The 21,719-nt window shown below is 44.5% G+C and overlaps 1 protein-coding gene across 2 annotated transcripts in view; it reads right to left on the reverse strand.

Annotated features, from left to right (window-relative positions):
- The window catches only part of VWC2L (von Willebrand factor C domain containing 2 like), a 55,140-nt gene that overhangs the window by 12,140 nt on the left and 21,281 nt on the right, over window positions 1-21,719 (reverse strand). The window contains exons 3-4 of one of the 2 annotated variants that reach the window (XR_003991619.1): window positions 19,808-19,937; window positions 11,772-13,163 (exon numbers count right to left, since the gene is read on the reverse strand). Coding sequence is in view for 1 of the 2 variants with exons in the window: in XM_030487794.1 (XP_030343654.1) it covers window positions 19,808-19,937 (130 nt within the window). In the remaining variant the exon portion in view is untranslated. The remainder of the gene's footprint in view (window positions 1-11,771; window positions 13,164-19,807; window positions 19,938-21,719) is intronic. The other variant, XM_030487794.1, reaches the window with a different exon arrangement.

A 21,719-nucleotide genomic window follows, 5' to 3' on the forward strand; every position in this document is an offset into this window, starting at 1 on the left:
CTAAGACTAGTGCAGATAATCCAGTAAAAATGATCTGGGCACGCTAAAGAAAATAAGGCAAGCAGTATGCTTCCTGCTGCTTTAGATCAAGGGTATTTGCCTCATTGTATGGGCATCTCCCCCAGCCTCTTTGTTTCTGATCCTGGGCGCACTGAAATCAAAGCTGGGAGAGCATCTGAGGGCACTTCTTTCTCCCTGCAAAACCTCCACCACCCGTTTCCCCATTTTTACTGGGTTCCTCATCCAGTGGTGGGTTATGGACTGTTAAGCAGCAGGGCTGGGCATTGCTGCAGTGCAAATTAATAGCGAATATCAAATTCATAATCATTTACCCACCCTGCTGATTGAATAGTATACCCGAATTGAGGGCGGCGTTGAACTATTGGCACCAAAGACATGGCATGTCTTCGGATCACCCCTCAGACAGCAGAAGAGCAAATCACAGGGCTACAGACCTAGCCACGAGTATAGGGTTTTCCTCCTCTCTTTTAATATAAAATACTGGTTGGCATTTTCAAAGTCACCTGTGGGATTTGCACACTAAATTCTTCTTCATTTTACAAGGCTCTACGTGTGAAAATACCTTAATCAGCACTGAAAAGTTTAGCTTATGGCAAAAAACCCGCACAGGCAAGGTGCCTAGCATTGCACAAGCAGACACTGTGCATATAAAGCAGCTTTTCTGAATCAGATTTTTACTGTGTACCTTCAAGGTTGAAGAACAAAACCAAGTAACATCTCAAAGACGACGATAACCAGCTATTAAGTGAGAAATGCGTATTTCAACATTTACCTGACCAAACAAAGAGGATTAGCTCTTTACGGACAGCATAACTCTTTGGGAGAACACCACAGATTTAAAAAAACCCCATAGGTAGATTTGAATTGCAGGCAATGAAAGCTGCTCCTAGGTCATTACAACCTTTCAGGTAAGTAATAGGCTTTAAAAAAGTTGTCTCAATAGGTATTTTCCCAACAGCACTGAACGTACATTAATTCTTTTAATGGTTCAAAGATGGCAAATAAGGTGAGGTGGGGTTGTTTTTGGAGCTGGAATCAAATAGGTTAATTTAAAAGAAATCAATTAATAAGACTACCATTAAAATACTGCATCAGCTAACAACATTACTGGATAAATCAACAGCCAAAGGGAAGAAAAGTTGGACCTTCCAGAAAATAAACTTTTAAGGCAAGAAATATAGTCAGAGGGTGTGTGTACAGATGTATAAAACATGTTCTGTGTGTATATATATATATATATATATGTATAAAAAGTGCTGTTGTGTTTCTGCTGCCTTCACCTCACCAGCTTGGGCCCTGAGAGCCGCCATGGGACAATGCATGCTGTGGGACAAGCTCAATCCAGGTGACTGTGCCCTTGTAGTGGGTATTTCCCAGGTCACCCATGAAAGGAATTGGGATGCAGAGGGGCAACTCAGACAGGGACTTGGCTGGGTATTTTTCCTGCCTACTGCAACAGTGCTGCAGCACATCCCAAGGCACTGTACTTGGACACAGGCAGGGAGCAGCAGCTCCAGCAGGCAGCAACAGCTCTTAGTCCACGCAGACGTGACAGGAAACTCTTATCTAGGGAAGCAAGTGGGCAAAAGATCCCCTGATTGCCAAAGTACCAGGTCTTTGCTCTCTGCCTGGGTTTCTCCATTCAAAGGCAAAGGTTAACAACAAAAGAATAACAACTGGGACTTTTTCTTTGGGTCTTTTGAGCTTTTAGCCAACTTATTCACCTCTTGGTTGTGCTCAGTGTGAAAATTTAATGATTTTTATGGCCCATTTTAATATTTTTATGTCTTCTTTCTTCAGGAAAAAAACCCACATTCGGTGTAAGAATTAAAACGGTATTTCACCCTTAACTGCAATCACAGATGATGTATGGAAGAGAGCTGGCTGCACGTCAACTCAATATAAAGCCAGAATTGAATCTAACTTGTTCGCTACAGCTGTGCATGATGTTTTATGGGGTGGTTTTTATTCATATCAGTCATAAATGAAGTGGAAACTGTGACTGTGCTAATTTTGTATAAAACAGGAGGAAAAAAATGCAATATGGGGGTGGGGAGGAAGAACCAGGATTACCTGAGTTGTGCATTTAGATGTGCAGTCTACTGAACACCCAACTCACGGTTGGATAATGAAACTATAGCAGTTAATGCACGATGACAGTCACCCCACCATGCATATTAGTCCTGGCAAGGTTGCCTTTTGGTATGAGTAAACCTCTGCAGAAACCCCTTGCCAAGGGGAAGAAAGGTTTCTTTAGCTGCAGGAGACCACTGCATGCTCAGGACAAGCCTTCAGCTCCTGTCAGGAAACTAGAGCAATCCAGATGACTGTGGGAATATGTCAATTAGTAGAAAAATGCCTTTATGCCCTCCTGCCACCACAAAATGTGATGCTTTGAGAGCATCAGCATGGTCCTTTTTTTTCCCCCACCTGGTGACAGATTTTTCTGATGAAAGTTTTGAACGCGGGTCATGTTAGAAATGGAACTTCAAAGCAAAGCAAAAACTTTTCATGTGAGAGCTGCTGCTGAAACCATTTCTTTCTACTCTTGGCTCATGTTGGAGTTGTTGGGTTTTCTGCTGCCAATTTCGAGCAGAACCCAATTTTCAGACTTTGTGTGACCCAGCAGGCCCATCTCCTACCATCTTCACCACCACTCTTCAGCCTCCTGCCCTCCACAGTGACAGACACAGGAACAACCCAAATGAAAGGTAAATCTAATGAACATGTACAAAAGCTAAAGTCTAAGTCGGGCACCAAAGGTTCCTCTTCCAGTCAAAGGATGGACTCTTCTGGAGGGTGTTTTACAGAGCCAAGTGGAATCAGCCTTTGGATTTGCCTTTTATTCAACTGTATAAATTCAGGTCAGGCTGCAGCAGCAGAGCTCCCACTTCTATGCACATTCATACAAAAGACTGATTACCTGGAGAAAGGGAATAACCACAATGGTAGAAACGTAATTTCTTCATTTGCTTGGGGAATTACTTGCCTGGCACACATAAAAGGAAACTTGAGCAAACACCTCCCCTCCGACGCTGCCCCCAGCAACTGATAAGCTTGGTGTTGGAGAGAGAAGACATAGCACTGCTCTGCCAAAATCTGTAGCTCATGAAGAAATAGGAGGAGAAGGAAGGGGCAGGATGGATGGATGGATCTTGAGCGCACACACTGGGAGCTCAAACCACTGCAAGGACAGGCACACCTCACTCTGATAGACAGATGAGACACACAGAGATTGATGCTTCTGGAATAAACATGCTCTTTAAACCCTTCTGCTGGGACCTGCCCTGGTTTCTCCAACAGCTGCAGAAACAGCTTTAAACCACGTTTTGTCCCCAGATTTTGCTCTTCCCGTTATGCTACCTGAATTTAATGGTATCCATGGCATTTCCACAATGCTCTCTGATGGTGCTGGGCAAAGAGTCAGGTTGCTAATAAAAATAAAATGAGTGGTGCTAGTTTTGCATGTGAATAGTTGCAGTTAACGGAATCATTACATGGAAAAGGATCATCCTTTCCTTTGCTAATAATTCTGTGTGCCACTACAAAATGCATTACCACAATCTATGTGGTCTTTTATACTCTGGCAGATGCCATATGATATTATCCTGATGTGCCAGGACAGGATGGTTATCCGTAAGGCACCAGCTAGGAATGATAAAAGGCTGAGAAAATTTATGGTGGCTATATGTGGTTCTGCATCCCCCCCCTCCCCAAATTTTTAGAATGCTTCATTACCCCTGGCTGGTTTTATTCCTTAAGTACTGGGTAAAACTATTGCTCACATTCTGGTCTCAGTGGCACCACAGTATCCAAATGGCTTGCAACCATTGCGTTTATCATCACAGCATCCCCATGGGGCAGGGAAGTGCACAGGGGAAACTGAGGCAACAGAGGCAGTGCCCGGCTTGAGGGGATGTGGGTTATTACAACTAAAGCCAGCAGACAACCATTTTAACAAAACTTGTAGGAACACAACAGGTTTAAGGCTGCAAACTGGGTTCTCAAATGTGATAGAAATTGGTTCAGACGTTATTGGCAGGGGAAAAGAACTGTGGGACAGAGCAGCAAAGTGATGGACAATGACTTCCAAAAGAAATTCCCCATATCTAAGTGTTTCTACACTCTTTAGCAAATATTCCCTGCCTTGTTTCTTCCTGCGTTCATTTTGTCCTTTGGAAATTTTTTTGAAGCCAGAAGGGGGATTTAGACATTAGAACAGCTACTGACTGATACAAGTTAATGATTTTATAAAACGCCTAAAAAATGCTTTACTTTTTAAGAGATTGATGTTTCCTATTGTATTTTTTCAATGCCAATTAATTACTTAATTCATTAGCAATGTAACACAAGAATAGTCTTTGAAAATCTGGTGCTTTGTGTAGATGCCTTTAATTATGGATAATTAAATACTGCGGAAGGACCTGATTATACCTCCGAGCATTTTCTAATTTCAAACTGAAACACGCTCTTGTACTCCTGAATGCATGTAACAAAAGCTGAGCTCAACAACCACATGCAGTAAAAAGAGATGGAAACTGCTCCCCCCCCAAAATCCAGACCAGCCCAAACCCCACAACTAAAGTAGAAACTCATGGGGAAGCTCAAGAGCTTTGTGCACACCCAGCCTGGTTGTTCCCAGTCCCTGGCTTGTCAGGGATACGAGCAGAAGCCCAAGTTAGCTCAACACGGAGCCCATGCAGCCAGTGAGCAAACACAAGCTCAGGAAGGCTCGATGTTAATGCTTGCTAAAGTTGGGAACAGGTTTCCAGATGGTCCTTTGTATGTATGGCTGCAACAGCCAAAACTGCTACAAAGAGCAAAGCACTCTCCAAACGAAATCAGGGCTGACCTTGGAAGGTGAAAACTTGCCAGTGCCAGAAGTTACTCCATTTGTTTGGCTTTGCATTCCTTCCCCTTGCTTTTTCTTTTTTCTTTTCTCCCTTTTATTCCTCCACAGAGACCATGGTGAGAAAGTCAGCATCCAGAGGGCTGTAATAACCACTGCGGCTGTCTCAGAAAGGGGTTTTAACCTCTGAAGCAAGCCAGGGAAATGTTTGTTTTGAAGACAGCATCGCCCCAGCACTTTCAAGACAGATCCCCTCCCTACTGCAGCTGAGATCCTGCAGGAGGGCCCAAGGAGGTTTATTTTTGGCTCCTTTTGTACTTGCTGGAAAAAAGCAGGGGGAAAGGAGGGGCATAGATGTCTAAATAAAGCCAATTAGTGCTGTCATGCCAGGCACCCTCACTGTGCACACCTTCCCTCCCTCCTGCCCCCAGCATCTTATTTATACCACAGCCAATTCCTCCCAGCATCTCTGCCCCTCCTGTGCCCTCCACAACCAACTGTCTTCTGCCTTAATTAAAAGCCACCAATGATGGTGCTGAGCGATAAAATGAGGCCAGGGGCTTTTCATGGCTAGTGGCCAGTCCTGCTTGGCTGGCTGGGAGCTGACTTGTGCCACTGGGCAGCCCAACCCAGCCCCCTAATGAATCATAGAATCATCACAGAATGGTTTGGGTTGGAAGGAACATTAAAGCTCATCCAGTTCCAACCCCCTGCCACGGGCAGGGACACCTTCCACTAGAGCAGGTTGCTCCAAGCCCCTGTGTCCAACCTGGCCTTGAACACTGCCAGGGATGGGGCAGCCACAGCTTCTCTGGGAAAAGTCTGTGCCAGCGCCTCAGCACCCTCACAGGGAAGAGCTGCTTCCTTACATCTAACCTAAATCTCTCCTTGTCCTACAGTCCCTGATGAAGAGTTCCTCTCTGTCATCCTTGCAGGCCCCCTTCTGGGGGTTTATAATCCCTTCCTTTGAGGCCATTCCCCTTCCACCACCACTCCCCAGGCCTTTAGATCCATAGATACAAGCTAGGCTAAATCTGTAAATAAAAGGAATAACCCTTATTTCACTGGGTGACCCACTTGGGAAACCCAAGCAACCATTTGGGCAGCGAAGTCCCTCAAGTAAGAGTGAAACTGCTCAAGAAGGGGGTCTGGAAGGTTCACACTGAGCACCAGGAGAGCAGAACCAAGCACAGCCCCTCTGTGTTTCTCAGTCCTTTACTCAAATTTCTGCAAGATCTTTTTGGCAAAAACTGGCAGCAAACCAAAGGAGGCAGAGCATCAATGTAGGGGTGTATGTGCAGACCCTCCAAGACAATTTCCCTGCCTACACAAATGCTCGCCAGGAGGAGGGCTGGCTGTAACTTCACCATTTGGACTTGCTGCTCACCCTAAGGGGAAGCGCTGACTTGCAGGCGTGATGACAGCAGCATCTCCTGATTTGGAAGGCAATGAAGCCAGCTTATATGGGTGCAGGAACTGGCCCTGGCCATTTTTTGCTTGTAACAACTTCACTGTCAAACTGTTAGAACAAATGAGAGAGGGGAGCAAATCCTCTGGTGTTGAAAAAGCATGGATATTTCCCTTGGAGCAAGGCAGCCAGGCCACTTTACACTAGACTCAGGAACTGGATCAGTGCATTTGCTCTTAGGGGAGCATGAATGCAGCAAAACATAGCAAATATATCTAATTGTTACTATTGTGGACAGGTTTCCATTTTTAATCACTGTTTTCCAAGTCCTTAATAATTACCATTTGACATTTCCTGTAATACATTTCTTTTTTGTCTGACACAGCTTGAAAAGCAATCAAAAAGTCTCTCTCAATTCTTTCCTTGTAGCATAGTGAGGGTACCAGAGCCACACACACATCAACCACAGCATCTCAAATGAAACCAAGCTAAATTCAGTCATCAATAGTTGGCAGCCACTGCCCTGATCCATAACCCAGAGGGCAGGTCTGTGACTGCTGTGCTGTTGGGAAGGGGCCAGTGCCCACACTGCTGGTGCGACTGCCGGCCTCTGCTTGCTGGGAGATAAGGGATGATGCATGGTATGCTGCTGCGGACCCAGTTCAGATGAATAATCCTCATGCAGAAGGAGTCCCTTGGACGTCAGCAGGGGCTGCGATGAGTCAGAGATCAGAGAACGAGGCTTTTCTGGAAGGAACACCCAGCGCTGGCTTGGCCTTGCGAAATCAGAGCCTTTGACTTGCAGACTGAGCTGGCACTGAAACGCTGCCTGTCGGCAGCAGTGTGTTCCCCAGCCTCTGCACAGAGGCAGCCCAAGGAGCTGATGGGGGGATTATTCACTCCGTGGTTTTTGTATTCCTGAATGTATGCGGTGAGAGCTGAGAGGGGATGGCACGAAAGCACGCTGGTATTTTGGTTCACAAGCCAAAAACAAGGCAAATGCACTGACCGGAAATCATGAGACTCAGGAATACTGAAGCAGTATCGAACAAGGGCTTTTCCACCTGCGCCTCCTGACATTTCCCATCCATTTCAATCAGACAAGAAAGTGCAATCCAAAGTGCAAATAGCTTTGCAAATAGCAAAGCCTGCAGGCCTCATCCTGCAAGGTGCAGAGGGTTTCCTGAGAGGTGTCAGCAGCCCTCTCCCAGCAGACATGGAAGGTGGTGGCCCCAAAGGCATCTTACCCAGATGAGTATATTAATCCCATCCTGGACCTGACTACTTATCCCGGTGAAGGGGCAGGATGTTTCCCATTACAACAGAAGCTATTTTTGCTACTCCTCTCTTATTCAAATGGGGAGGAAAAGCCAAAGCTGCAAACACTTTTTGATTTTAATAAAGATCCAAGCAGGCTGTCTGAAATAATTCATTGAGTAAAAAGCCCCTTTATTTCTGTCTTTCCTACTTGAAATTATAAACTAAAGATCTACATTCAAAACCATGTCACCCCCTTTTCCCTCCCAGATTTAAGTGAGTTCATTTTGAAAGCATTAAACTAGGGCATTTGATCCTTCCAAGGTTTTTTTCCCCAACCTTTTTTAACGTACAAACAGCGAGTTTGCTGTAATTGGCCTATTTCCTGGGGATGTTTCAGTGAGTCAGCATTTTCTGACCAAAATATTCCCATCTTCTTCAAATATCCTCAACTGGCTGCAGTGAAAAAAAGTTTGAGCTTTGAAAGGTGAGGGAGAACTTTGGGTGCTCATCTTCAAACAGACCCATTTCTCTCAGTAGACCCCTGTGCAGGACATGAGTACTTTTCTTTTTGGCCCATCAGCTCCTGCTCCATTTATTCTAACAAACATGAGCTTCCCTATCCGCACAACTGGCACAAAACACTTTTAACTGGGACAAAAATGTGGCTTAGCTGATGTAAAATGTGTTATACCAGTTGTGGGACTGGTCCATATCTATCTTTTTCCCCTAAAAACTACTTACAGAATTCCTTGTGGCAATTATCATTTCAGAAATGGGTACAAGTGGAATACGTATGTATGTCCTAGAGTTTACCTGAAAAGAATGAACTTTCCATGTACGAGATATGAAACTTTGATCACATGGTGTAGAATATGTGTGATGAGGATGTAGTTGCTGTGGGATACTAAAGAGAGCTTTGATTGCCTTTCCACCTTCCCAGGAGATGAAATCTACCTAGCAGTTGACATCTTTTGTGTAAGAATAAGATTAGCTCATGTACACGATTAGATCACGTACATCCTGAGCTCACTGTAGACAGGGCAGATTTAAAACTCTCTTAGAATCATAGAATCATAGAATCACAGAGTGATTTGTGTTGGAAGAGACCTTAAAGCTCATCCAGTTCCAACCCCCTGCCATGGGCAGGGACACCTTCCACTAGAGCAGGTTGCTCCAAGCCCCTGTGTCCAACCTGGCCTTGAACATTGCCAGGGATGGGGCATCCCTGGTAAGACTGCCAGTCTCTTTTGTTTCTATACTGTTCTGAAGGGATTTTTAGATTGATTTTTTGAGTTTCTACCATGAGCAAATTCTGATTTTTAGGGTTTTAAGTTTCAAGAACCTGCGTACAAAAAGAAATGATAAGGAATGCAGGCATGCCAACACAGGGTGGCTGAGAGTGACCATGTTTTGCAATGAGACCCACTTAGTACATACCTACACCCCCAAAGGACAGGTTCCTTCAGTCCAGCAAAAAATCAGTATGTCCTCAGGACAAAGAAGGTAGGAGGACCACTGGACTGTCTTTGCTAATGACCTACTGTATCACCTGGGGTGCAGCACTGCCCTTCTCCCCACCTCCTCTCCTCCCCAGTCCCTATTTCGGGTGTAAGCTCTGCACCTTAAGTCTCAACACGTGAAGTCTCCTGGTGGCTGAGTGCTTCTGGTGGCAAAAATCATAAGGGGTAAGAGTGCAGTGGCGGCATTTCTTGTGGAGGGACTCAAAGAACACACCCATACTGCAAATCGAAACAGGGCATGAGACTCTCCTCTGGCTCTAATGCCACACAGCAAAGTCTGGCCACATCCACACCACATAGCACTTCTCCTTGGGCCCCCTCCAGACCCCAGGAGGTGCTCTCTTGACCCTAAGATGTAATTATTTTGTGTGCATTTCTTTGTGCTTGAGCAAGCAGAAGGGTGGCCCTGCAGCCCAGCAGGGTGAGGGTCCCTTAGCATCAGGGTTAGGGTGAAGACATGAAGACACAGCTGGGTGGTGGAGCACGCAAAGCCTGCTAAAACAGCACTGGGTGACTGCTGCAATTTAGCTGTGCCATCCATTACAAAGTCCTGACAATCAGGGTCCCATAGGTGAGTTCTCTGCCCAGCCCTCTTTTATTTAGCTGTACCAATATAGTCAGAGGTGCAAGGAACTGAACCACACTAACCCAATCTGCCAAAGCAAAGAAAGCAGCAGCATCTCCTCTTTTCCACTGGGTTTTTATTTGCTGATGACTAAGCCTAAGCTCTTGTGTCTTAAGTATTAATTCAGATCAACATTGCAGAAGGATTTTCTAAACACAAACACAGAAAGCAAGAAATTACCCCCCTAAGCAGCCACGTTCTTTGCAGCCTGTGCTACAGGAAGTGAGGTGAGAAAAGCTTCATGCTGCAGGAGCAATGCCCTGGTGCTGAGCTTGTAGACCTGCACTGAGAGCTCAAAGCACTCGTGGAAAGCCAGAGTATGAAGCCAGTTAACCAACAGGGAAAGTGGTGGGCCAAGGGGGGTGGAAGGGAATGGATGCTGATGATTGCGGGCAGAAGAGCGTCTCTGGACAACAGGGACAGGCAGTATCTCTAGGCAGGCTTGGCACTGTACCAGCCTCAAGCATGTCCTACAGGCACCTTCTCAGGCAGCACAGCTCAACCACTGTCACATAGCAGTATTGCTGCCACGTATAAAGAATGTTCTTCTACCCTCACCCAGACATGCTGTAAGAAACTATGAGTCCCTCTGGCAAATGGTTCCACCAAACTTGCGCTTGTTTTCATTCTGTCCAGGAGCTGCACTCCGTCAGCAGATCAGGGATAGAGATGAAGAAAAATGCACCTTAAAAATGCTTTGTAGTCTCCCTAGCTGAACTAATTGGTGAGTTGGCAAGCGTAACAGGCCAGGATGATGTGCAAACATACAGTAATACCCAGAATGAGATTACTGCACCGATTTCCTTTGCAGAGGTGCGTAGGTGTAGAAGAGATAGGAGGCTATGCCTGAAATGCAGGACCCTTGCAAGGCACAGAGACGCAGAAATGTGAAGGAAAGGAAAGGAAGCAGGAGGAGAAAACTTCCAAGTGCCTTTTTTAATTCTTAGTTTTCTCAGACTTGCTTAGCTCTAATCTTTAATTCATATTTTCATTACAGTCTCTTTGCTCTGTAAAGTCTGCATTTCATGTAAAAGGAGCAGCTCAAACATCAATTATTTGACATAAGTCAACCCCTTGTTCAAGTCCTCTACTCTACATATATGTAGGCTCCAATAAAAGAAGCATTAAACATTCATTAAATTAGAAATACATGAAGACAGTGCCTGCCACTCTTCTCATACAGATATGCTTAATAATCCCAACCTTCTAGAGCAGCAAAAGCAAACCCATCTCTAATCCTTTTAGAAAGCCTGACCATGCAAAACACCCCAGCCTCCTGCAATGTGCCCATGAGTCACACAGAGATATTGGCTCCTGCAGGTTAGATGCTCAGCTAGAGCAAATCACAGTAAAACACCACAGCTGGCGTTACACCAAGTGACTCGTACTCAGGATTTGACTTTAGGCTTCTCTTGCAGCAAAATGGCTTACAGCAAAGTAATTGGATAATAACGTCACTTTTGGTCTTTCAAGTTACACCACCACACCATGCCTGCTTTAATTTCAGTACTGCCCAGGCTGCTTATGTTCTGCAAAAGGAACCTGGTTTCCCAACCTGAACCTAGGAACTTTCCCCCTCCCCAAAACCCCAAACCCACCCCCTCCTCTACAACATGCTATCATGATGGTAGTGGATCTTGAACTACCACTGCCATAGGCTTGTGCACACAAATTTCAGCAACATTTTCCCAAGGGGAAACAATCACCGATGAGCAAATCTTCTTCATAAATATTTCTGAGTTTAAAGAGCAATGCAGACCATGTAACATGCTTCCCACATCTCTGTGAACTGTATCTGCTTAATGAGAGCTTTGGAGCAAGTCTCATCCAAGAAATGGCTTCTCATAATCATCCCCAACCCTTCTCCTTAGGGTGCCTGTACACATTCATTTTGAACTCTGCTGGGATGAAAGCATGGAAACATGGTTAGGTCCTGCGGTACATATGGAGGATAGTGGCTTTCAGCTCCTATATGGCCTTTGGCTGTCTGGCAGAGTCTTCTCCCACCTTGTTTAATATGTAAATTATCCTGTTCTTGCTTCCTGGGCAGAGGAAGAGACCACAAATGCTCAGGAAGCATTAGCTGACCTGTGAGCATGCAGATGGACACGTCGGGTCGAAGGGGGCTGCTGTCCCGCTGGCTCCCTACACAGCACTCTGAATGGAGCTTTTCCTGGCAGCATCCCTGTCACTCTGAGGCTACACAGTCCAGCAGCTTCCACTCTGTGTGAGCACTGAGCTGTGTGATGGAGTTAATCACATTAAGCACTGTTCAGTTCATGTCTGTCTTGTTCTCTGGAAGGCTTTTCCTCTCCCTTGCCTTTTTCAGTCTCTCCTTCTTCTAAACTTCAGGAGGTGGCAGATTCAACTCAGTCGTCCTTGATGCTATCCAGCACCAGGATGACTGGTTTTGGAAGGTTTAACCTCTATACACCTTTCCAAAGCTTTTCACCGTTATTAGATGGCTCTTCCAACAGCTGTGTCCACAGAGAGCAGGGCATTTAAGCATCCGGATAATCCAACTGCCTGAGATCTCCAAAAGCAATGGAGGAGCAAGCTCTTGACAGGTGCTTACATACCTAACGCTCATCAGCTAATTCAGCATCTACATGCCTTTAACCACTTGGCCCAGAGTGATGGAGGTGAATGAGCTCCACTGAAAATCACTTTCAGGGAAACTACTTTTTTCAAGGAACAGTGAAGTAAGTACTGAAGTATTTTGCCAGGTCAGTGACTGCTTGGCCCAAATATACCACCTTGTTTTCAGTCTTGATCTTCTACCACTGTTTAAATTGATCCTTCTTTCCCCTCCATTGGTAATCAAATCAGTCCTTTAACCGAGCTAATAGGGCACCACAGTTTACATTCCTGCTTGCAAACACAAAGAACATTAGCTGTCAAACCATCAAAAATGCATCCTTTGTAGTCTCAGGAATCTTCTTCTGTATTCAACCTTCCAAAACCATTGATTTTCACAGCTGGCCACAAAGTCTTGGTGCTCTGGGCTCTGTTGTCGCCGTATTCAGATGGCTTCTACAGGTTCTGCAAAACTGGAAGACAACTCCTGATTTTGGGTGGCATCTCTGCATCAGCACAGCAGTGCTAAGGAGTCAGCCATGAAACAACCACCAGCCCCCATGTGCTGGGCAAGCACTGCTTGAAGAGGAGCAGGTCCTTCCTGTGACCCCTCAAAGATTTGAATGGGGTGGTGAGGTCAACTGAGTACCCAAAAAGCTGTCTGGCTGCCATGAATACTTCATCCACCAAGAAGGAAGGGTGATGCTGCTATGCTAGGCTACCAGCTTCGGTCTCTGGGACCTTTGGAGAGGATGGTGGAGTCCAGCAAAGTCCGGCGTGGGGGATACATCTTCTTGGCTGGTCACATTCAACTTGCATCTGCACGACCAATCAGCATATTGCATAGACTTTGACTGAAGGGGTTTTAACTGCAATCTTAAAATCTGGCCATTTCAGGAATTCCTGAAATAAATTAGAAGAGGAATTTTATTTAGTTGGGGTTTTTTCTAAAGGAATTTCCCCATGGCTCCAAACCACTGTTTTCCAAAACATAAATGAACATGAAGTCTTCTCTCATCCTCTTGCCACATTTTCTGTGTCACCTTTATCCTGCAACAGTTGTATATAATCAAATGGCCGACAAAACATCCTCTCCCCAAAACTCTCCTTTTTTTTTCCTCAAACTTTTAGTATTTTTTTTCCACACTTCATTGATTTTTTTGTCACTGATCATGTCAGAAGCAGATGCTTTCCAAAACAATGACCTGGAGAGTCAGTGATCCACATCTTGCACATAAATAACAAGCTCTATTTATGCAATGAAGCACAGGTAACTTAATATCCAGGCACCGGATTATTCGATATTAAAATCTTGGCACTTTTCAAGATAGCTGATAATTTGGAACAATAGAGACCATATGGGAAAGTTCTTTTTGTCAATATTGGTTAACAACATGCACTTTTAATCCACTACCTTCTCCTAAAATACAGTAAATAATTTACAGTTATATGGAGCTTTTTGTCCCCCCAAATCCCAAAGGGTGTTGCAAAATAAACAGCCCCTAAGACAATACCTGGGAATTGATTTGGCTGTCTCCCTGATTTGGAAAGAAGAGCCCTGTTCATGGACTGCATCGCCAACACCTCCTTTGGAGGCATCTAGATTTTCCTGGGAGGTCTACCCACCCGAGTGGTAATCAGTATTAACCCTGCTTCATTTATGAATGTAAATGAAGTTCCTGAACCAACTTTCACCCAGCGTGTGGCTGGGCAGGATGGGAACAGCCTGGCCTGGGGACTGCATCAACTTCCCTCCACTGTCCGCAGCAGAGCTCTTCCAAAGGGACACCCCTTTAGGACACCCCTTTGGGAGCATCCAAAAATCTCCCACTAGAAAAAAGGCATTTCTACATATCCCTTTGCAGCCTTGAAGGTCAGCCCCTCGGTGCTATTCCATAGAGTATAACATTTTTGCCACTGCATGCAAAATTGACTCCGGGACACATGTAGCACACATTTGTTTGCTAAAGGAAAGACTGCCCTCGGCATCGACAGGCTGGGAAAAATCCCTGGGGGGTTTCTGGGCAAAACACACTGTTATGGAAGGAACAGGCTGGGGTGCGGAATGCTTACTGCAAATTAACTCGAACAGAGAAATAATGAGCAGCAAGTTTAGATTCTCAATAAATTAAGAGAGAAGCTTAGGTAAAATGTGGCTTTCTATGCATGGAAATAAATTATTGTTTACTCGCTTTTGTGTTCATGCCCTCAGAGATGAAGACATTTGTATGGAATTATTAATATTTATAGCATATTAAATTAAATACCCATAAGAGCTTTGCCTCAATACATGCTGTTTTACCAAGATAAAATCTGCTGAAGGTCAAAGGGATCTTTTACTTGCATGTGGAGGGCAGGATCAGACTCTTTACTTTGAAATCTGTATCAACTGTGATAATTTAGAACTTTCATTAAAGACTCAGTGACAGAATATCTACGAAACATCTTCCTGCTGCCCAGTATTTCATCACAAATGTCTCCAGAAGCCCATGCTAACGTGAGTAAGCACACTTGCTAGCAAGTATTTCATTGTAGACATGTTCCCTTTTATCTGTCTTGTTGGGTAAAGGATTCTTTTGTTGAGGATCAGTGGCAACAAAAATTAAATTAAAAGCAAAACCAGATCCCCAAACAGAAATTTATAATGCTTATTCTGTTCATCCCTCAAGAAAATGGAAATGCCACAGCGAAGTCTATTTTAGCAATTGTGTTAATGTATGTGTAAATGGGTGAAGGCGCCTTTGAAATGCTCTGAAAAGAATTTCACACTTTGGAGAGGAGGAGAAGTTAACAATTCTATTGTGGCACTTGTTAGAATTTTTAAATTAATTTCCCTGACACAGCTGTGCCATAAAAATCCCCCACGATGAAGAATTTTTGCTAATGTTGGGCTTATTTTTGGGCACGATTCTGTAGGAGCACTTTGTAAAATCAGGAGAACATGGGTTGCCGAGAGCCCTGTGCTGCCCTTCCCATGCCTCCACTCACATTCAGCCTTTCCCCGAGCAGCTGAGAGGCTGCTAATTTGAAATTGCATCTAGTTTTTCTTCCAGAGAGCAGCAAATGGTGGATGGATGTGCAAGTGGCGTGAAACTGAGCCCCCTTAGAGCAGTGGCAAAGATCAGGGTGTCGCTAAGTCAGCACGGCATTGGAGGAGGTACCTCCAAGACCAACCGGGAACTCCCTACTGGAGCACATCTACTCACCCCATCAGAAAGGGCATGTTGGGAGCCCTTTGGCTCTGAACAAACAGTACTGGGGAAGGTGAAAGCAATGGATTTCTCCCTTCGTGCACAGCAGTAGGTGAGAGTTGTTTGCAGCTGGCAAACAAAGAAGAGGAATCCATCTAATCTGGATCACAGATTAAACCAGATTAAGCGATGCGAATGATGATACACTGGGGATCCCCTCCCATCCCTGCATCCTTGCCAGACCATGTTCAAAGGGTTGAAGGAAATGTGAAGAGCAACCTTGCAGTGATGTGTAAGGAAGAGCTTTAAAAACCACATGTCCCACCAATAACGAGGCTCAATCCACAGCAGTTGATGAATTTATGGGGAGGGAAAAGCAGAGGTTTGGAAATGAAGAGTTCAGGGTCAGGTGAGAAGACCCAGGGGAGGTATGAATAACACCACACAGGCATGTCTACCGCCCTGGACCCAGAAGGATGGGGACTACAGGGCAGATTTTTGCTCTGAAAGGCTTTGGTGTAAGCAGAGTGGATAGATGTTCTCACTGAACTGCAGGAAAACCTGAGGGGCAGGAGGGATAGCACACATGGTGGCAGCCCTGAGCTTGATTTTGACAATGATAGGCAAGTTTTAGATCCTGCAGAGGAGATAGTTAACAATAGCTGACACACTTTTGTCCAGAGAAGTCACAATGACTCGAAATAACAACTCGGGGCCGTAATTCTGCAGTCTGTCACTACCAGGAAACATGAAATCCGGTGACCTTTCATCTCCACAACAGGAACGCTGCACATCACCTGGAGCCATCGCCCTTAAAATCTACTCTGACAAATTGGGTAATGGGACACGAAGGAGAAAACATCCTCTCCCTCCCTCACCCCCAGATTTTAGCTTCCCAGTGCCTGTTCCACGTGTAATGCAGTATTCCTTGATGAGCAGAGCCAGCTTTGCACGAGCTACAGCATTTAGTGAAGCACAAGATAGCACTTCTATTTCTTTTGACAGTAAGGAATAAATCTCCAAAGCCACTTGTCCAGACTGCTCTTAAATGACGGTAGGGGGAGGGAAATTGGTATTGGCTTTGTATGTATCTTCAGGTCAGGTATGTTAGATTCAACAGATTTTTGCATTATCATAGAATCATAGAATGGTTTGGATTGGAAGAGACCTTAAAGCTCACCCAGTTCCAGCCCCCTGCCACGGGCAGGGACACCTTCCACTAGAGCAGGTTGCTCCAAGCCCCTGTGTCCAACCTGGCCGTGAACACTGCCAGGGATGGGGCAGCCACAGCTTCTTTGGGCAAACTATTCCAGTGCTCACTGCTTCACAGCACTTTTGCCCTTGGCAAGACATAACTAAGAAAGGTATGAAAATCTATCTGAATGTATAGAGAGGAAATTATTCTCCCATTAACGGCAGCAAAAGATAAACAAGAAGGTAAGCCACGCTGCTAGCAGAGTGCAGCAAATGATGCAGGGCTGTGTTTTAACCAAAAATGAGGATCTTCCTTACCAAAATTTTAAGGAGCATCTTTTGGAATGAGGATTTGCACTACATGTTGTTCTAGGGATTAACTTCCCCCACACCCACAGTTGTATCCCTTGAGCTCTCCTGTGTGCCAGTCTTAAATGATGACCGCAGGGACTGAGACGAAGCTAAAATCTTTTCATCACACTGAAACATGGCACTGTAACTGCTTTCATCACTTAGGTAGGAAGCAGAAGCTACCGCACTGAAGGGAAAAAAAAAAAAAAAAGGAAAAAATAAATTAAAAAAAAAAAAAAGAAAGAAAGGATTTTCAGTCATTTAAGTGGATCTGTCAGCTTTTGTTTTCTTCATGCATTTGTGAAACTGAGCTTTAATTGGCTGGCTGCAGTGGAGAGCCGAAAGATAACATTTTGGTCTCAAGATGACTAGACAGCTTAAAGCACTGCGATCCTCATTTATTAGGTAGTGTCAGAGGGATTCAGAGGGGTAAAAGACACAGCAACGTCTGTTACTCTTTCAGTTGAACTTCCCAAAATGATGGGAAGGGAGATGGAGGCAAAGGGTGTGAGCCACACTCAGAGCCACGTCCAAGAGCAGTAACAAAATCTCTCATCAGATTCCCTGTGACAACAGAGACTATGTTGGTGCCTACTAATTTCTATCACTGTGTGAATGATTTAATTTCATTTGCAAAGTATAAAGCCAAAACTACAAACGTTGGCCAGTCAGGAGGAGCAGGAAGCCCTGCCAGCTGGGGGGTCTCATCCCTACAGCCAGGATGGGATGGAAGAAAGGGTTCAGTTCTCCTCCACAGCACCCTCCAAGGAACAGCCATGCCACCGCACTGCCTCCCCCCTTCATCCGTCACTGGCTCAGAGCTGTTGCTGCAAGCCCTGGCCTCCCTGGCCCCAGAGCTCAGGATCCCCAAGGCATGCAGGCTGGTCTTAAGAGGATGGTGAGAAATACTTCCCTGCCTAAAACAGTTTTCAGACAATTTTATATCTATACCTCCAACAGATGAGTAAGGAGAGGAATGGAGAAATTTGGCAAAACCATGGAGGAAGCCTCCTGGCTTCTAGTTCCAATCACTACACTGCCCTAGAGGTTTTCAGCAGGTGGCTGATTTTCCTTCTGTCCTCCTGTCCTCATTCCCATCAGCAGGAGCTGCTTCTTCCCCTTTCCTCCTAGTTATCTGCGCATTCTGATTGTTTTTAGAGGAAAGATGCTGCCCATTCCCAGTCACCAGATATGCTGGGGACTACAACACAGAAAGCCACCAACCCCCAAAGTGGGGGAGTCCGGTTATTGGAGGAAGTGGTCATGGTGGTGAAGCGTTGGTAGGGAAATCCAGCAGCTCCTGGACTTTGTGAAGCCACCTTTGAGTCTGCACTCCTGGGAAGCCTGCTCACAGGCTGGATTCATGTGACGCAAACCAGATGGGAAGGAATCGACAAGCACTGCCACCGTAAATGAGGGGGATTTAGCATGGCATCCTGTACACGATGGGAACACAGAGGCCAAACACACACAAGAGGCATTTGTTCAGGTGCAAATGAATCTAAGCTGTGGTGACAGGCACGGCAATGGCCACTGTTACCCCTTCCAGTCATCAATCCAACACATCAATCTTACTGAGTGCAATGGGAAACCTCACACCCAAGCGCAGTGGGCCGTATGTGAAGGTGGTGGATAGAGCTGGTTAACACAGCTTTTCTCTGAAGTTCATCAACAACAACAACAACCCAATGACATTTCCTGTGAACATTTTCTGCTTTTCAACAGAAACATAAAGCTCTAAATGAAAACCTTTCAAAATACTTTTGAGTAAAAATCATTGTTTAATATAAACCTCAGGGTTACAGGTAGTATTTTGTGTATAATTTTCCAGACCGGTCTTATTTATGCCAATTCTTTAACAAAAATACTTTGCATTTCCAACTCTTTGCTTTTTCTCTATCTTAAAGAGCAGAAAATGTGTTGAAAATGTTATTTCTTTGTAAACATTTTCATTTAGATCCAAAAGCAACCATTACTCTTATCCAGCAGTGGTGATGTATGTAAGAGGAAATATATATGGGCAGTGAATTCCAATCACAAGAAGATGAGACTAAGTAGCCATTTCTTATATGTCAAGAAAGCCATGAAGACATTTATGTGATGCTAACGCATCTTTTAATCTGTCTTCATATGTACACTAGAAAGGTGTTTTTCCAGAGACATATGTGCATACAGGCTGTGGTACAAGACTGGGGAGACCTTCTTGGAAACAGATTTATTTTTTGCAGAGGTACTTTCAGTCATCCCAAAACCTTTCTTGAAAGTATTGCTAAATTAGACTCCAATTCATCAAATCTTTTCAGCAGGACAATCAGGGTCAACATTACACACACAGACTCCAGCACACAACTAACAATCTTACAAGCATGGTGGGCATCTTACCAGCCCCAATGGAAGTTTTGCCATTGATTTATGTGAATTTTCCCCTAGTTTTAGGTAATAATCATTGGTTTCTTAATTTAGGGACAGAGACTCTCTTTGTTCTTACATATTTGATTTCATGTTAGACTAATTATGAGAAAAAAGCAAAACCATGAAACGACTATCTCTGATACCAGGACTCAATCCTGTAAAGTCTTACTCAAGTCAGCAATCCCATCAGCTTCAATGAGAAGACACAGGCCAGGAAGGGCAACCTTAATTTTCATAGTTGCCACCTTACACATGAAGCCCAGGCACAAGGGGAAATAACAGTGCCACCACCACCCTGTGCCGATGGAAGCAAATCTCCTGGCGATGCATCAGTAACAACATTTTAATAAACTATTTCCTTTATGTCTGTTTGTTAAAGCCAACACAGTACTTTCTTACCATTTTTGCAGACAGGACAACACTGTTCTGGTTCATAGACTGGGTTGACACACTCGGGAACTGCGCAGTCTGCTACAACACAGTGAACTTCATTGCTGGGCTCGCAGCGACACCATTCGCATGGCGAGGGCTAGGAACAAATCTAAAATTAGCCTATTTCCTCCTGTAGCTCACAAGTTTGTAACATTTCTATCTTGCCATAAGATAAACACATTAGCGTTCAATACCTCTTGACTGCATTCATTTATCATGGGTAATACAAATTAATCTACAGGACAAAATAGCAACATCTGAAATAGGCAACTGGAACATCAGACAAACCAGCGAGCAGGATACATGTTTTCCCAGAGCAGGCATGAGACGTTTTAGCTTTCATGAGACCTTAGGTTCCTTTTTGTCAAAAAGACTGAGCCGAAACCACTAGGTCATATCTCTGTTCTAACCCATCTGTTGTTATCTTACACATTTGGCTGGGAGCACAGCAGGATTTTTGGAAGTCATGAGTGGTGGTTCATCCCAGGAAGGGACGACAGGGCAATTTTCCAGATCACAGAATCATAGAATGGTTTGGGTTGGAAAGGACCTGAAGATCATCCAGTTCCATACCCCTGCCACAGGCAGGGACACCTTCCATTAGACCAGGTTGCTCCAAGCCCCGTCCAACCTGGCCTTAAACACTTCCAGGGATGAGGCATACTCATACTCATATCTCATGTAGACCACCACTGACAGCAAACCCCAAGCTGTTGGAACGGTGCTGCTGGGGTGGCTTGTCCATTCGCCAGCCTCTCGATGTACTTATGTTCCCACTTTTCAGAAGAGAGGATAATAGTGTTGTTCTTGGAAGGGCAAAATCATTTTATTCTGTGTTTGTGCAGTACCTGTATCAGGAGTCTGTAAGCACTCCCATAACATAACCATTAGATCTGGTCCTGGCCCCAGTTGTGCCTGTTTCAACAAGGTTTGTGAGCAACTGCCTCACACATGATATGCAAATAATTAAGAGCTTGAATAATTCTGCTGAAGTCAGGGAGTTCTGGATTAAACACCCAGCTAAATGGTTCTGTTTCAGCTCCACCAATTCAAACAGGAATCTCTATTCACCTCTGAATAATAGAGAGTTGTCACATACTCACCCTTCGAAAAGCTATGGAAATCTGTTGAAAAACAGAAAGGTCAGTTTGTTAAGGTTCACAGCGTCCTACGTGTGTGCAAGTATGATGAAAGTATGACAACAGAGCTGAGAAAGGCGAATAAGAGGAGAATCTGAAAGGAAGATCGCTTCCTTTCAGTACCTGTACATTCAATACGCAATTCCCAATTCCTCAGCAATGACAGATCGATCACTGACACTTAATGTTAGTGATAAAGAAAACGTGGGTGTTGGAAAAAACATCTGTTTTCTGTTGCATTGATGGGAATCTGCAGAAATGAGAATTCCTCCATATATATTAAAATAAAGAGATACAAAGGAAAGGAGGATTCATCCCCATGTGTTTCATACCCCAGTGATGGGTCATTTCTACGAGACAGATACAACAACACGTGAACCCTGGTTCTGGCAGGTAAAAAGCTTTTCAGTTCACCTCTAAGAAACTCCATATGTCTTGAGTCAAATAATTTATTCCCAGGAAATTCATTTCTACCTTAAAATGCACTAATTGAAGCTTCCCTTGCTTTGTCTCAGTGTCTGCAGTCTATAATTCCCATCACCCCTCATTTGCTCACAGCTTTGGCAATTTAGATAAAATCAGCACTCCTCGAGCAAGGGAAGAAGTCTGTGGAGGTGGAATTCCTCTCTCTAATTATCCTTCCTCATTCAATCCTGCTTTGATTTCTGTCTGAAGCACCAGGAATCTAAATTCACTTGACTGACATTTCTTATTCAAGGCTATTTAATAAGAAGAAATAA

Source organism: Strigops habroptila, chromosome 5, assembly GCF_004027225.2.
Source record: "Strigops habroptila isolate Jane chromosome 5, bStrHab1.2.pri, whole genome shotgun sequence".
Classification (NCBI taxonomy): domain Eukaryota; kingdom Metazoa; phylum Chordata; class Aves; order Psittaciformes; family Psittacidae; genus Strigops; species Strigops habroptila.